Source organism: Theobroma cacao, chromosome 1 (genome assembly GCF_000208745.1).
Source record: "Theobroma cacao cultivar B97-61/B2 chromosome 1, Criollo_cocoa_genome_V2, whole genome shotgun sequence".
In the NCBI taxonomy this organism is placed as follows: Eukaryota; Viridiplantae; Streptophyta; class Magnoliopsida; order Malvales; family Malvaceae; genus Theobroma; species Theobroma cacao.
The window spans coordinates 1,956,237-1,974,204 of NC_030850.1; the positions used below are offsets into that span (position 1 = coordinate 1,956,237).

General features: G+C 36.5%; 2 protein-coding genes across 7 annotated transcripts; both read right to left on the minus strand.

The window, feature by feature from the left end:
* Window positions 158–2,622, minus strand: LOC18611005 (pentatricopeptide repeat-containing protein At5g66631). The gene has a single exon (XM_007046993.2). The coding sequence runs from the start codon at window positions 2,308–2,310 to the stop codon at window positions 361–363; it is 1,950 nt and encodes a 649-aa protein (XP_007047055.2). The 5' UTR covers window positions 2,311–2,622; the 3' UTR covers window positions 158–360.
* LOC18611006 (protein DA1-related 1) lies at window positions 2,998–8,534 on the minus strand. Of its 6 annotated transcripts, none has more exons than XM_018114013.1 (13): window positions 8,420–8,502; window positions 8,048–8,214; window positions 7,265–7,407; window positions 6,938–7,028; window positions 5,883–6,204; window positions 5,286–5,406; window positions 5,069–5,152; window positions 4,568–4,687; window positions 4,231–4,443; window positions 4,070–4,132; window positions 3,841–3,959; window positions 3,704–3,762; window positions 2,998–3,614 (listed from the first exon to the last, which is right to left on the minus strand). In XM_018114013.1, exons 3-13 carry the CDS (start codon window positions 7,364–7,366, stop codon window positions 3,265–3,267), a joined length of 1,644 nt encoding a protein of 547 aa, XP_017969502.1. In that variant the 5' UTR covers window positions 7,367–7,407; window positions 8,048–8,214; window positions 8,420–8,502; the 3' UTR covers window positions 2,998–3,264. The 6 variants fall into 6 exon arrangements, with proteins under 6 accessions (XP_017969502.1, XP_007047058.2, XP_007047062.2 ...); XM_007046996.2 differs by adding an exon at window positions 7,795–7,943 and having other exon boundaries at window positions 8,048–8,502; XM_007047000.2 differs by lacking the exon at window positions 8,048–8,214 and having other exon boundaries at window positions 8,420–8,534.

Here is a 17,968-nt window from a genome sequence, read left to right on the forward strand (position 1 = left end):
CAGTGCAACAGAAATATGAAGATACTTTGAACACTGTAATGCAGTAAAATTCAGATTTTGCCTATGGTCCTGAAAATCTGCAATTCCAGAAAAATAATATGGTGCCACTGATTTCACAATGATTACACTAAGAGTTTTGAGAAAGATTTTGCCTTCATTTGCTGAGCCAGTTTTATCTGTCAAATTTCATTTGATAATCTGTTCCAACAGGTTTGCAACCCAGATACACCAAAAGATAAAAAAGCACTAATGCAGTTTCCTGCCTGCAGGAAGTAAAAAAAAAATGGTGGGGTAGGGGTTGGCAACCCAATAAGACCATGCTGCTAAATGCTTTGCTTTGTAGAAGATAATTATTCAACTCTATGTAGTGGCTGTAACACTGTTAGAATAAATACTATAAACTCTAGTGAGATCTTCAGAGCTAACTGTCCATACATGACCACGTAATGCCAGTGGAAGGATTCCATCATTATCCTCATACCTCTCTTCTACAGTAACAGCCTCTTTTCGCCTGCCTTCTTGCCAAAGACTCTTCACAAGCAAGTCTTTTGTGGCAGAATCAGGCATTAGATTTGAATTCCTCATGTCTTCAAAAACTCTCCATGCAAGTGCAGCTCTCTGACACTTGCAATAAGCTTGGATTAGCAACTTATACATATAGGCATCTGGTTCCAAGCCACTCTGCCTAACCATCGAAAATAGTTGCTGGACAGTTTTGATATTGCCCTGTAGTGCAAAGTGATATAGCAACCCAGAAAATGTCTGAATATCTGGGCAAATACCATTTAAAATCATCTCATCAAGTACATCCAGGGCATCGGAATTTCTCTGACACTTTGTTAATGCCCTCAAGAGAGAAGAATACAAAAGCATTAGATTGAACTTTGATATGGGACCACAGAGTGTTCTATCATCATGGAAGACCTTCAAGGCAGCATCAGCATTCTTTGAAATGCCATAGAATTCAATAAGCAACCTGATGGTGCTGAAAGGCAATCTCATTCCCTCCCTCCGTACTTTGTTTATAAGTTTATTGACCAATTCAACATTTCCATGACGTGCCAGTAGGGTCATCATTCTTTGCACTGTGTAGATATCATGAGTGAATCCTGGCTGAGAAGCGACCCAACAGAAGAAATTCCAAGCTGTCTCAGCTGAACTGAAATTCCTAAGAACTTTGCAAACCAACCTACTAGTCCACACAAATTTAGCATCCTCTAGTACAGCTACCACTTCAGGCACCCATTCTTTTAAGGCATTTGCCAAAGCTTTTGGATCTAACCATGGTTTCAACTCAACCTTATGAACATCAACTCCTTCGTTCATATCATCATCCTCATTCTCATCCTCATCACTACTATCCTCACAAGAACCTATGCTCTTGATCCTTCCGTCAGGCAACATTTCTACAAGAAACTCATCAGTCTCATCAACACATCCCGCCTCTTTCATTCGTTCTAAATACACACGCATTGCTCGTCCAGGTAACTTCCCATCCTCTTTCATTTCCTTAAGCAAACGTTTCACCACATCAAACTGTTCTCCACCAACAAACCCTTCAATTAAAACTGAATACTGTTTTAAAGTCCTCTTGATTCTAATTAAAGGCAACACACTAAACACTTCCATAGCTGCATCCAACTTCTCTAACCTCACAAGATGCTCTATTAAAATTGTGTAAGTCCTTGAATTTGGAATCACACCTTCATCAATCATACCCCGAAAAGCCTCCACAGCCTCCAAATTCATACCCTTTTGAGCATAAAGCCCCATGAGAATGTTATGAGCCTCTGTCGATAGTCGATTTTCCTCACTCCGATACTCTTCCCATGTACTTAAAACTTCTTCAAGGTCCCCAACAGTAGCATACCAAAACAAAAGGTTCATAAAACTGACTTTAACATGGTTAAATTTTCCACCTTTAATGTCAACAATCAACGCTTTAAGTTCATCCTTTCGCTTGAACTTTGCAAGAACAGTTGCAAAAGCAAAAATGGTATTCTGGGAATGGTCGAAGTTTGGAACTTGCTCAAGGTTTTCAATAAGCGAAACAGCAGAGTCTGCTGAAGGAGCAGAACGAAGAGCGTTAGTGACAACGAAGGAATCAAGAAGGCGAGTTTGGAGAAGAGGATTGAGCGAGTTAGGAGAGTCGGAACGAAGAGCGAGTCGGATAGAGTCAATGAGTTTGGCTCGATGAAGGTAATGGGTGAGTTTGTTGGGGAATGGATCACGTGCAAAGGATCGAACCTGTTGGTTCAAGAGGCTAAACAAGTTTTTACCAGGCGAGAACTGTTTAAAACACATTGCCATTGTATCAAATGAGAGATTGGGGAATGATTAAAAGAGCTAGCTTTGGGTCTTGGCTTATGGCTGTAACATAAATGCAAACACTTTGTGCGCATCAAATTTTTTATCAATTTACACCGACAAAGTTTCAAGGGTTGTCGTACTTCCCGCCAACATGGAAAAAAATATGCAGGGTTCTGTTAAAACTGCGAGTTCAATGGTTTGGATCGGGCTTGAATAAAAAATGGGTTCCTTTAAATTATGGGTTCAAGGTAGCCTCTACCCTTGTGTCATTACCTTCTCAAAAGGTTAACTTGATAGAGTGTACACCAGTTATAAATGTACTTTGCTTATTTCTTTATAGGCGTGACATCTTCACCCACGCAACACCAACCTCCTCAAAAGTGCTTGAAGTAGAATTGAAGAATTGAATCAAGATTGAATCTGTACTGATATCACTTGTTATAAGATCACTACCCTCTCCCAAAAAAACTAACCTAATTGAATATACAACGTTCCTGTTTATAAACCTTTTAAAATTTCTTTATATTTTTAAATACATTCTACACCATGAAGGTTCTTGATATCATTACATATCAATATTTTGTGTAATATTTTAATAAAAAAATGGTTCAATATTTCTTCATGTTTGCAAGGCAGCTAAGAAATGGCAGGAAAATCCCAGAGATGCTGGTCAGGAAAAGAAAAATAAAAGGTGCACAATGTGAAATACTATATATGTATTTGTGGTATTCTATTGCTTATGGTCACCAGTACTGAAGTACAGTGCAGTAACTAGTAACATACTACGTGAGGGAGAAAAATTACAGTAGTCGCAAATGGACATTTTCATTTTGCTTATTCAGTTCTATCATATATTAATCTGTAAGGCTTTGGATGGTATAAGATTTAATAAGATAGGAACCCGGTTCTTGAATGATGTAAAGGGGAAGACCGGTTATTTGTTCACTTTGAAAATCAGTAAGGAAAGCTTCCGGTCATCCGAATATGATCAAGGGTTCTTTTAAGGCCGTACTTGGTCACTGCTCGATCACCTTGCCTAAATCCCTCTCCATAAGCTGTGGATGTATCTGATTCTATCTGGTGCTTAAAAAAACCACCGAGTTTCTTCTCGAAATCAGAGCGCTTGCCTTTCTTTGATGATGTTGATGAGGACGATGATGATGGTGAAGATGATGAAGAAGAAGATGATGATGAGGATGAAGCAACGCCACTTCCCGATGCAGCATAGATCTCGGAGTCCAACCACATGTGAGCCAGAACCTGACATATACCTTCCTCAACTTCTGGACTCAGACTGGGATAACCTGTCAAAGATCCCACTCTGTTAATAATCCCTACCTTACCATCATAAAAATGCAAACATTGATCATGGACTAGTGGAACAAATTAACACCTTTAAGCCTAAGCCAGGCGTGCATCATCTCATGAGCTAGGATCGATCCTGTCAGCAACCTGTATCATATCAAAGGTACAAATAAGTCTGAAACTTTGGATAGAAATACCGCACAGAAAGGAAACAAAAGATAATACCTTGGAAGGCCATACAAAATGAGAATAGCTGTAACTTCACATCGACGAGTTAGCCTGTAAGGCTCAGTTATCATGTCTATGAACCGATAGCCTGCCCCAATCCTTGGCCTCCTTAAGACCTGGAAATTTGAATCAAATAATTGTGGAAATCACCAATTAAACAAGAAGGCATCTTGACAAAACTGAACTGCTGGAGTTAATATGTAAGAATCTGAAGGGAAAATCGTACTGTGGTAACAGTCTGTTCTTCTGACAAGCAGAGTCCTCTAGTTTCTGGTAAGTGATGATGCCCCTGCCAACAGTTATGACATTATGGTAAATGAGATGATAAAGAAACAAGGCAAAGGTCATTACCTCTGATAAATAAAACTTTCAATGTTTAAGCCTCACATTCTTTTCTCCCTCCATGGCCTCATTTAGAGCTTGCCTCTCAACCAAAAGTAGAGGAACCTGTTGTTCCACTTTCATATTTAATCCTTCATAAAATTCTTGGATTTCAAGGTAAAGAGGTTGGCATTCATGAGTATCCATTATTGCAGAATCTAGACACTCTAGACACAGCTTCCGACCATCATCCAGTGATATATATTTTGCATCCGTTGGCTGCAAGCATTGCAAGGCTTTAAGAAACTAACGATGTAATTTTTATTAAAAATCTACAAAAGGATGCAGCTCCCTTCTCTTTGTTCCCTTTCTTAAAGAAAAAGGGTTCATTCTTTCAACTCACCTCCACTCTTTCACAGCTACAACAGCGAGGAGTGCCATCACGCTCATGCGAGGGGCAGTACTTTTGCATCCAGTAGGGATGTGCCCTGTACTCAATAAGACCAGCTGGATTTGTCGGAATCTGTAAAAAAGGAAAAAGGAAAAAGAAACAAGGTCAGCTACTCTGACAGGCAGAGAAAAAATAACTGGATGTTCAAAAAATTAATGCTTAAAGTAAGTAAGAGATAGCCTTAACCTTGAAACACCACGGCCTTGGAAATATCATATATCATTAAAAATCTAAAAATAACACATGAACAGTGGCTTAGACATTGAGCAGCTGGCTCATACAGCAGACAACAAGCTGTCTAAGGACACTTGATCAGGAGTTCTCAGATCCAGTAGCTTTTGATGGGCTAATAGGAATATTTAATGATATATTGGATAAGGAGATCAGATAAGAAAACCTGCTTATGCAAAATAAATAAGGTTGATAAGACCCTGAGATGGGTTTAGCACTTACAAATTTCTTGCAAACATCACATTTTGGATGATGCTGCTCCTTATAGCAGGACTTATGAAAAGGGCGATTCCCAGACACTGAAAACTATCACCAGGGAAGAAACTTAAAATTAGGCCATGCCCATAAACTCAATACAATTAAAATGTACGAGAATGACTGAAGCACTATGTTTAATATCTTTGAATTAAAATATCGATAAACTAGATGAGATTTAGACCTCATAATCATTAATTGGCTGGCCACAAGCATGGCAGCGAAAACATTCTGGATGCCAAACAGCACCCATGCAACTCAGGTATCGTCCATGACCAATCTCAGCGTTGCAACCAGCACAGATTCTGCAAGCAGCATGATTATGTAAATGAAGTCAGGTTTCATATGATACATGTGAATAAACTCAAAAAACTTCAAGAGACAATGTGTTATGATTATATATTTGCAAGTCTTGCATGCAAGTGGTAATGTTGCATAAGAAGTACTACACTAACAATTTTTTAATCTTCATGTTAAACACAGTAAAGTCAGACCATACTTTACCCATTTTATTCCAAAAGAAAACCAGATTTTGTGACTAAAGGAAGTTCTCTAACAACTGAAATATGGGTATCAACTGCTTAGTGCTAACAGGCACAAAAAATAGTTGTGTTTGTCTGTGTTAATAGGTCTGATATCTATGCCTGCAACCAAGCCTTATGCAGGTTTTATGACTTCGCCAACATCGTATGTAAGTATATATTAGCTTCCTTCTTCTACACTAGTCAATTTGAAAACCAATACGAATTTCATGAAGAAAGAATTAGTACGACTACATTACCTGTAACTAGCTGGGAAGAAGAATGGATAAGGTGAAAATAAGCCCCCATGACCGTAACGAGGTGGAGACTCCACACTCAAACTTTCTTGAATAGCCTTAGCAAGCTGTTCGTCTTCTTCCAATTGAACTTTAGCACGTTCTTCATCTTCTTCCTGTTGCACTTTGGCATAGTAGTCATCATCGTCCTCGACATGAGCTTTAGCATATATGTCTTCTTCCTTCTTCCCATGAGCTTCGGCATATTGGTCATCCTCCTTCTCTACATAAGCTTTAGCATCTCGATCATCCTTGTCAGATTCCTCCTCCGGTTCAGATTCATCTTCTACCAAGTGAATGGGAAACATGAGATTTAATATAAAAATAAATTTCTAACATATTAAAACCCAGGAACCAATTTGAATCTACCCCCTAATCCTGACAGAGAAACTGGTACGAGAACAATGACCCTTTGGTTTTCATTTTTTTTCTTTTTGTCCAGCCCCTAGAGAAGATGAAAAGTTCTATTTGTTTACTTCTCAAAAAAAAAAATTTTTCTATTAATTCATTATGGATATGGATATCTCACACATTCAAAAACTTTTCAGCAGGATATAATGGAGCCAATTCTAATATTTGTCTGCTTTGGCAATTTTCTTACAGAAACAGAATCAGTTCACTACTTAAAGATTTTGTTTCAAATCAATTCACATTTGCACTATAAAATATTTTACCACTAGTTTAGAAACAAATTAAACTGGTTGTAAATTTTCCCAAATGGCCCCTATGACACTCAAGAAGGAAATGACATCATCATCCCAGTTCCCCAGTTCAAAATCTTTGAATGTGTGGTTTCAACCAGAAATAACTACGCAGAATACAAATTTCCAACCATCTGAAGCAATTTGGATACTGCCAAAAGATTATTTTTCAGAAAACAAGGATTAAATATTAGAGGGTTGAAGGGGACTGCTATAGCACAATCATTTTTTCCTTTGTCAAAACCATCTGAGTCACCTTTTTACTAGTTAAGCACACTGTTAATAGGCATGACCAGTACTTCACTCATGCAACCATACCTATCACTTTCTTGCCTTTTGCATCTCCTTCTGAAAGGGAAAGTGCAATAGCACAATCAATTTCACCTTTGTCAAAACCATCTGAGTCTTCCTGCATCCAAGTTTTCCAACAAAGACTTACAGAGTTAACACTAGAAAAACCTCATAGGAATGATGAACCAGGATCTTGCAGACAGAGGTTTGTAAAGCATGACATTACATGCATAAACAAAGTTGTAACATCTAAATTTTATCATACCATCCAACTGCATTTAAGAAAATAACAGCAGAATCAATGAGAGATAAACACAAGCAACCGGCAAAAATTTATAAAGAGCAGAACATTACTTCTGAACGGCGAGGCTCATCCCAAGTTCTATCATCTCCATGTCTCCCATAATATCGACCTTTATTACTTGAACCTTTAAGAATCTTGGTCAGCCAACCCATTATGTGAAATGCTATTCGCTACCCAACCGGCAGCCTGTTGCCTGCACCCAAGTCATCCATTAAGGACAGCAGAAACAATTACAAAAGGAAAAAAGGAAGCATGTTTATAACTAAAGATGGAAAGAAACCATAATTAGTAAACAAATGCTGTTTACTTTGTTTTAGATATCATTCTTGTGGAACATGGAAAGGCACTTCCACTTTGGGAGGCATTATCTCAACTTACTGTCAAGGCCATTAATTCTATCCCTTCACAAATCTATTTTTGACGAAAATAATTTAAATAAAGAAAGAAAAACAAAAGAGAAACCGTTGAGATAGCAATACCAGCTTTGGCCAAAAGCATCAAACTGAAAGAGAAACCATAATTTAAGTTTCCGAGTAATTAAACGAACCCAAAAGCATTGAAAAATTTTCTGAATTACAACCTGGAATTCCCAATCAAGTAACTTTTCCCCATGTATCAGAATTCAATTCCCCAGAATTCACACATGTGTGGCTCTCAGTGGCCTTAATGTAACCACATCTCATATTCATATCAATATCAGGAAACTGGAAACATCCGCAACCAATATTACTGAGGGAAAACAAATCCAGCTATTCAATTACTGAATTAAAATGATATGAAACAGTTGCCACTGGAGTGAATATAAGAAAAGTTAAAAAGTATGAAAGACTAACCAGAAAAAAAGAATGAAGAATATGCAGAAACAATAGAATCTGATGAATCCCCAGATCAGAAACAGCACCAAATTTAATGCACAGTCACCAAATTACGGGAGACAAAAGGTTATTCCAAGTTGGACCCTTAATTGCCATCAGCTAGCAAGAAAAAACAGAGCCTTTTTCTTTTATTGTGACAAAGGAAAAAGTTAGATAACCAATTCTTAGTGAAAGATAAGATAGAGAAAAGGGAAAGCAAAGAGATGAATTAAAAAGAGAACTTGAATCCTAAGCAACAACCAGTTCTTTAAAAGGACAAAAAAAAGATGGAAAACAGTGAAAGTTGGCTTGGAAAATTGGAAATAATGTCATGTGCTGAATGATGTTTACCTTCCTTAAAAATCACCAAAAAGATTGGTTTTTTGAAGATTAGAGGTACCAAAACCCAGATGGGTTTGTTGAATTGTTACATTTTCTTGCCTTAGCATGTGGGTCCTTTATGTTATGCCCATTTTCCACCACACTCCACTACACGTCAAAGACACTTCAGCTTTTCTTGTTGAAAAGATGACAAGGAGAGAGAGAGGAGGGGGGAGGGGGGGGGGGGGGTGGTTTAGGATTTCATGTCTTGATTTCTTGAGCTTCCTTTGTGGTTGTAAGTAGTGGGACTTGCAGTTACTCTGTACTTACTCTGGTTTATTGCTGTCTCTAGTTTGCCCCCCCAGTCAGTCAGTTACCCCACTCTTTGGTCATTGCCCCATAAAATGACACCATGCCAAGTGGCAAACAAAATCAGAGTGTCACCCCTATTTTTAATTTAAAAAACTCAAAATCCTTTATGGTAAATGCAATCTTTTAAGGAACAGGTGAAAAAATAGTAGTAAGATATGTATATTACAACCCCATGTCAAAAAATTGTGATCACTCTCACTAGTGTGAGAAGGACACCCTTCACTTTTTATATCCCACTCCTTTTTTCTTTCTAAATAAAGCTTAGAAGACTAAATGGTATATTATATAAAGTAATATACTTTGAAATGATTTATTGTCCATAAAAAAGTTTTTATGATAATCAAATTATCTGTATACATAGATCTTTTTTAAAAAAAAAAAAGTTTTCAATGATTATGCTTGTGCATGCTACTTTTGTTTACTCTGTTAATTCATGTATCCACAGACCGCAGCTCTCTTTTGCATGTGTCATGAAACTAGAGACAGCTAAAATTTCATCAGTCAGGTGCTTCTTCAAATATGTCATTTCATTCAAAACTTGCTGTATTACTAATTTTTATAGGTTTATTATAAGATTAGGTGATAGTTTTCTTGCTTGGGTAGTTGGACATAGCTGTGTAGCTTTCATGTAGCTTTTATTTTATTGAGTGCAGTTAATTAGGTGCTAATTGATGAAGTGTCAAAGCAGATAACTTCAATAATAAAACCTTGTTCAATTCCCAAATGGTAACTTCAATAATAAAACCTTGTTCAATTCCCAAATGGTGTCTTTCAATCAAATTATTATGCATTTAGGGAAAGGTACCAACCAAAAAAAAAAAAGAAAGGGTAAGATGGAAAAGAGACTGTTCCTTCAGGAATCAATGACTCAGAATGCTTATTATATTCATGGAAGAGAAGCCATGTTCAAAATTCAAGGTCTTGTTGCAAAGGAATATATTTCAACTTCTAAAAATTGACATGCATTATCCTTTTCAACCTTCTTGTATTCATTTTTCTGTTGATAGATACAAGATTTTGTTCAAAAATATCATTCTCTCGTCCTTTCACTACCTCAAGGAGGTGTCAATTAGGTGCCTCTTGACTGAACAATAGGGTACTTTTGACTTAATAATTGGGTATTTACTTGGTTGGGATTACATTAAATATCTCATTTTCTTCTCGCATTTGTAACAAAGGGCAACATGCTTTTTTGGAGAATCTTATGTTCAAAGAGTTGTTCTTATCATATTTAAAATTGTTTTACTTTTGGATTAAATTATTTATAAAAAAAAAAAAAGGAGGGGTGGGGGCGCAAATTGGATTCAGTATTTGGAACTGTGCTTCCACCAGAAGGGAAGGATCTGGAGGACATTGGTGGGCTAAACAATCATGGGATTGTCCACCACTTTCAACCCCAAAGCCAAACATAACAACACAACAACAAGTAGCAAGTCCTTAGGGCATAAGGCATCAACTCATCCCATCATCACCAAGCTTTGGGTATTTATGCCCATATCTTACCTTGGAATCTTGACCATTTTGTTTGGAAATGAGCCAAGCACATTCTGAAGCATCCTTTTTTTCCTTTTTCAGCTTTTGTTTTTCCCCCTTTTTTCCCCATTTACTTGTCCTAATTTCATTAGTTAGGATCTCTGGGAAACCACAAAAAAAGAATGATAAAAAAAAATCAATTCACCCACCCCCAAAAACCAAAGCATCCTCAGCCGACCACTCTAGGTTCTTTTGTAGCTTTTCCATGTAAAATGCCATGGCCCCCTGGCCCTACCCCTCGTGTCTATTAGCTGATTGAATGGCACTAATCTCTTTTCCATTAGTCAAGTTGTTATATTATGGCCAAATGAAAAGCTAAACACTCATTGCCTGTACAATTGATAAACCCCAGTGCTGCAAAGTGGAAAGGCTTTGATGACCCTTAGCTTAAGTAATATCTGCGTAAGGAAATGAATGCACACCCTTTTTCTATTTCTAAACCAACTATTATTTTAATATATATCTTATCCATTGAAATGTTGAATAGCTTTTTCAAGATTGTACAACAGAAAATAAAGATGCAATGTAGAATCTAGGTAGTAGTCAGTAAGTTGGAGCTTTCAAAGGGGGTATGTGATTGGTTTCTGGATTGAAATCATGGCAGCTGCCCCACGAAGCTGTGGCCGGGGGGAGGGCGTCTGGCGTTTTGTAAGTTGTTGTTATGCAGAAAAAGAAATCGAATTTGGCGACTGCTTTCATCGCACAAATAATGGAACACCCTTTGGCCTTTTTTGGTGCAGCCGACTAAAATATTTCTGTTTGACACAGGCAAGCAACACACAAGCCAACTTAAAGCTATGTTAGCAACCACGGTCACCTTTGACAAGAAGCATAGATTCTTTAGCATCGTAGTAATGAGAAAAAGGGATGACAATTGAACCATCAAGAGGTTCTAGCTAGTTGATCTATAGCATGTTCTATATGCAGCTACCCTGTCGCTGTTTTTTTCTTCTTTGTTGCTAATCCAAATCATTTTATTAATGTGTCAGAAGGATACAAGGGGGCACGCCTACTACAAACATATTGCAGCAACTGAGACACATCAACAGGGAAAAGAAACGAAGGGAAAAGTACCCAATTTGTACCCAATCATTCCATTCAAACTGTTCTCCCAACACAGTGGAAACAACAGAACAAGGTCAATACCCCTTCACGAAACAAAGCATAAAGCCATACCATTAGGAACTTTCACCTCAATTCCAAGCCACAAACATAACAGCTCTATCCATCCCCAATTTCGCAAAAGGGTCTACACAATAATTAGCTTTATTAACAATATTTTAAAAGAAAACACACTCAATGCAATCACGAATCATGACAATTTGTTGAAAAAGTTTCCAATACTTTCATGGCATATTGCAAGTATCTATCCAGGATCCAAATAATAGCATTCTTTTGAATCTGATTCAATAATTAAAGACTTTTGTCAAACAAAAGTGACTTGAAAGTAATTTCAAGAGCTATTCCTCGAGGGGCTTGGCTTTCCTCCAATGGAACCATCTACCTTGATCTTTAGAAAATCAGAATTGGGGAGATTCCATCGGGCATCTTTATTGCAACCAAAGAATCTTGAAACACGTGGAGATGAGACTTGTGTTGGCCCTACCCACCAATTCACTGTCCTTATCCAAAGCAACCAAATCATTTATTTCTCATTCCTCCTTTCGATCACAATTCCATCTCTAGCTACCCAGAGAATCCATAAAGCCACATCATAGAAGCACATTGTTGGACAACAAGCTGGGCCGAATTAGGAAGACAGCCGAATAACAACACCCCCACCGGTCTAGAATTCCTTCCCCAAAGAGTCCAACTCTAGTATTAGGTAAAATCTAAGTGGGTTACCATCCTCGACTTCAGCATGGCATCAATTGGGCATTAGCAACGTTCCTCCAACCACGAAATTTCCTTCGAAATCATAAACTGTTTTCATTGGTATACAGGTTCATAAAAGATAACCACAAGAAAGCATTGAAGTTTGGAAGGATTTTAAACTTTCCATACATCCCTTCCTTAAAGCAATGAGATTGTTGTTCCTTAAAATTTTCCATAAATAGAAGGCTTGAAAGGTAAAAACTAGTTTCTCTATAATTAGATTTCCTTGTGCTCTTGATGTCTATTTCTCTCAATGTTGTTTTTGGCCCATATTAAACTAACATATCAAGTTTATGGATTATATTTTCCAGAACCGTAGCTTGATTTATGGATTATATTATTACTTAATTTTTTAAGATTTTTTTTCACTTCAAAATTATGAAATTTTTTGAATTGTTAATAAAATAATTCTGAATAATTTATTTTTTTCATCATTATGTGTCTTTTATTTTTTAAATTGATAAATGTTTAATAAAAAGTAGTTTCATAATTATTTAATTAAATTAGATTAAGATATTTTTGTATTTTTTGCAATTATTTGAAATTAATTATGATTTTAAGGAAGTTTTTATATTTTATCCTGTAAAACTATGTAAGAAGTATTAGTAAGTTTCACTATGTATGTGGATGCCTTCTTTTTAAAAAAAAAAAAATTTATGATACTCTTATAGTGGAAAAAGAAATAAACCAAAGTAAAAATTATGCAAGAATCGACGGTAATTTGGGTGCAAATCAAGGTAAAAACTGACGGCATTAAAGCATAATTGCTGGTTGTCCATGATCGGGGAACATTTTTCGCAAAAGGTTTAATGTTTAAATTAACTTCCAACATGGAGAAAAAGGAAAAAATCTAATTCCCCAATTCTTAAAATTTTGCAATTTAAATATAATATTTCGTTATTTGACCACAAGTCACAGAGTTAGAACTTTCCTCTCTACTTCTTCTTTTTCCTCTATCAGGAGTCGGACTGGGAAACAGCATACTTGCTGGAGAAGGACTCGCAGTACTTTCAGGAAAAGGATTATTCTCTCACATATACGCGGAATGCAAAGCCTTGTTCGGTTAAATTACTGAAGTAGGGATTATAGTGAAATCCTGGTGTAGCAAATTGTTCAGAAGGAGAAGACAAAAACGGAAGATGGCGACTTCGAGACGTTCAGCAAGCTGCACAGACGTACGAGAACCTATCAAACTAAGCTCCGGATGCAGCAAGGAGAGATATCTGATGAGGCAAAGGTACCTGAGAAGCTATCCCTTTACCATCAAGAAAGAGAATGTCGTGCAAAGAACGAAGAAGTGGTTGAAGGAGGAGCGCAGGAAGTATAAGCAGACAAGGGAGGATAACAAATCTAAGGGCAGTAATAATCCTGGTGGCGGTTCTATTTCTTCCTCCTACATTGAAGCCTGTTTGAAGTTGTTGCTTTGTTTGCATGGCAAAAGTTGATGTTAGAATGGAATAGAAAAGTAGCCCAAATTGCCAACCTTTCTATCCGATTTCTATCTAGTGAAAAAGCAGGATATCAAGTTTCCGGTGACAGTTTTCTCATTGCCATTTAGGCAAGTTACTGCTGCAACTGCTAAGGTAAGGCAGGCTGTTTTTCCCTTCAATTTTCTCTTGCAATATCCATATTAATGGGGTACTTAGGCATAGCAATTTTCCTAGACTAAACTGTTTACATGTCAACTTGGCATATTAGATACTGACGAAGCAATTTTATATAGTGCGGGAAAGAATTCGAAACATGTGATACTCATGAAAACGAATAAAATAAAAGGAATATTGTAAAGTCTCATTAGCATATATCGTGCACCCAATTTGGAACAGAATTAGTGAACTTGTGTTTCTCCAAATTTGACTTCTGATTTCAACCATTCAGAAATTCACTCTAATTGATTTCCTCTTTAAAGTTTTGAGAAAAATCGATCAATTTATAATCAGCAATCTGCATGCAATTTTCTAGAATAAAGCTCTTATTCCACCACAAAAATGGGAATAAACATAAGTAGTACTTGGTACTGCCACTAGCCTAATCAATCTTTCAATATGTAAGCATGATTAAAGTGTCGTCAATTCTCCAATCAAATCTTATCCTAGCATGAGATTCTAATTTATAGTTTAGAGTTAGAAGACTATCCGAATGGACTAATTTAGCTTAATTATCCAATTGATCTCATATCATAACTAATAGTCTACAAGATATATATCAAACTTTCAATGGATCGTTCCACACATCCATAAACCTATGGCGATTTGAAAAATTTTGCAAACCTATCCTTTTGTGCTTTACAATACAAAGCAGTCTTAAGTAGTACTATGAGAATAACAAAAAGAAAAGGGCAGAAAAAAAAAAAAAACCTTCGTAGTTGGGAATGAAAGCAGTGTTTTTTGCTTCATCTTTTGTATTAATTTTAATTTGTCTTTTTAGTGTTTGATCTTTATTTTCACCTTTGGACGGTTATTATCGGTTTGTTTTTGGTACTTGCATAGAACAATGTTTTCTTCTTTGCTTTCTGTTGATTAGTTTTGTAACCTTTTGATTGCTTGGTCAATATCTTCAACTTAGCCCAAAAAAAAAAAAAGGCAGAAAAATTGTTTTCATCTGATGAAAAATATATAGTTGCTATGTAGGAAAAGGGCAATCTAGTCCTTTCAGGAAAATCAATATCTAAGTCTAGGGCAAGTGTATATATATAGTAATAATCTAGGGCTATATATATATATATATATATTAATTTTTTTTAAAAAAAAAAAAAGTAGTACTCCTCGCTAGTGAAGGAAATCCCAGAGGAGAATATCAGAAGAAGAAGCTGCGGAAACTTTACAGGCAGGGGGAGGAGCAAAGGGACCAGGAAAGGATGATGGTGAACTTGAACAGCGCAGACATCCGAACTGCCGTTAAACCAAGGAGTACTGATCAATGGAGCAACGAACGATATCTGATGAGGCAGAGATACCTGAGAAGCTACCGCTTCACCAAGAAGAAAGAAACTGTGATACAAAGAACAAAGAAGTGGCTTGTGGAGAAGCAGAAGGAGCAGTACTTGTCGTCCGATGACAAACATGCGGCAGCAGGGACTAGAAAACCTAAACACAAAAAATTATCTGCTTACGTTCGAGCTTGTCTGATCAAGTTATTGTTGCGGCTTTGCGTGGCCAATGTTGACACTAATGCGGAGGAATCGAAACTTTTGCCCTAAATATCTGTCATAATTCTAGTAAAATTTTTCTTTTCTTTTTTTTTCTTTTTTTCCTGTTTTGCTTTTGCAAACTAATAGAGATTCTTATGGTTTTGCTATTTTTCGTTTTCCTTCTGTTTTCATTATAAGTATTTTTTTAGATATCTCCTACTTGTCTTTCATTTGATCTTGTTTCTATAATTTTACCTCTCATGTTAAGTCTTATATTATTAAAACTCTAACCCCTAAATCTCTAAGCATAACTTTAACAGCAGCTGCAAAATAATATTAAAATAAAAAATTTATTAAACACGTGACGTAAATTTATAAACGGACACCGAAGGGGTAGAGAATTTATTTTTCATATCTCATGTTAGTGAATAATTTATCACGGAACCTCATATATAATTTGAAGTTGGTAATAGTACACCTACCATTGCCAATCCTTTAAAATAAAACTTTTTCTTCAAGACATCATACTCATCACATAATTGAACTTGCAAAAGTAATAATTATTTTTATGTAAGATTTTGACATCAGATTTTATAAATAAAATTGAACATTTTAATTTTAAGATTATGGTGAGGGTGATTTTTTAGAGTATATCCCTAACAATTAAAAATAACGAAAATGCATTCCATGAAAAGCCCATACTTCTTCCACATGAAAAAGAAAAACAAAGCCCATTTCATGAATTTGTAGTTGGACTTTTCCCATCCATAAAATCTAAGCCCAAAAAGAGAAAGATCCCCAAAACAATACAGGCTTGGTTTAGCCCACATGTTAACTGGCATAGGCCTCTTGTTGAAATAAGAAGGAAAAAATTGGCAAGAAAACATTTGGGAAAACTTTCATGAAAATACATTAATTGTTATTCTTTTGGTAAGAATATAGTAACTATATTTTTTATGGTACATAAAAATTGGGACATATTTTAATGGCTAATAGTGATTCACATTACAAAGTTCAATGATTCTATCAAAAGGGCAGAGCATTTACTATTCCCAACTACATAGATATTATTTAAATTACAATTTCATTCAATTTCGCAGTCACCAGATTCTTATACTTATTGTGTGCTTGACCCACAGGCTATATTGGGACAAAAAATATATATTACATGAAGATGCTTAAGGCCCACTTGTAAGATTGAAATCATGAAAGTAGCATTCAATTTGGCTGCACGCTTAAATCCTTGAATCACCAAAAAACAAAAAAAACAAATAGAGAAGAAGGAGAAGGCTACTGTTGAATTATGTATTATTTAAATTAAAACCCATGATTCCTTTTCCTTTCAGAAGAATGATCAATGTCTCTACCAATGATTAGGAGTTATTAGTTTGACTCATATGATAAAGAATAAATTTGTATGTTCATCATAATCAAGAAACTCTCTCACTGCAACTGGTTCAGGGGCTAGAAATTCAGTATGCAATTATGTCAAATGTAAAGTAATTACCCTAAACATGTAATAATGAGCTTTTATACTTTTCTTTCTTTTGTTTCCTTACATGAACCCATTCCTCTTTAGGAAGGTCTATCTACCCTTTTCAGCAAGTGGTTAATTGTAATTTGAGAGAATAAAGAATCATTAATTTCCAAGTGTTAGCTAGGCATATGGAAATGAGAAGCACACATCAAATCTAAGTTCTCCTCCATTTCTACATCAAAACTTTAGCAATTCCCCAAAAACGTGAGAAGTGTATGGAAAAATTGACTGTTAGGAAAGGAGCTGGTAACGGAGCTTATGCAAGTTGTACGACAAGTGCAACCCACATAGGTCCATGCCAAAAGCTCAAAAAGAGCTTTTCTAGTCTTTAGTCTTTAGCCTTGGACTGATGAAAAATAAAAAATTCAAGTTCCCACCTTGCAAGGCTGCAAATCACTCCACCAACACTCCCCCCATACCCACCACTATCGACCCCCATTTCCTCATCTCATAATCAAAAAGAGAAGAAAGAAAAAATCACTCTCTATGAACAGCCTGTCACCTATCTTTTATCGACACATGTTGCTATCCAAACACCTTGATATCTGCATGGACCACGGCTCCCACGTGGCCGCGGCCACACTTTGCCGGCCGTGCCACGTGGACCCCCTTATGCGAATTTAGGACCACCTTTGGAGATATATGCTCTTTCATATATTATGAGAGAGCTCCCATTTCTGTATCAGAAGTGCTATGCTTTTCAATTACTTCAGGTCGTTTTCCAACATGGGGCCATGTCCATAAGGCGTCCAAAACCGAAAGACTCACCACCAATTGCTTTTTTTCCTTTTTTCCCCCCTCCCCTTCTCCATTTCAATTTTATCTACAAACCTGGATCAATGATCATGGTCAATTACAAAGGGAAAGGTGTAAGTTGAAAAAGAAAAGTAATGGTATGCTACTATAACAAAAGAAAAAGGAAGTAAAATTATCTCGTAAAGGGTGGGAGCCATGCCATGAGAATGTTTGGTCCCTTAGTTAATGTAATCATCTGCGACGAAAGTGACCCACTGGAGAAAGACATGGGCCGGTTTTGGTTCTCAAGTCCCAAGAAAAAAACAACTCACCCTTATGATGATCCGTCCATATGGAACCCTACTTGTCTTATTTTCTGATATTTTCTAGGTATACA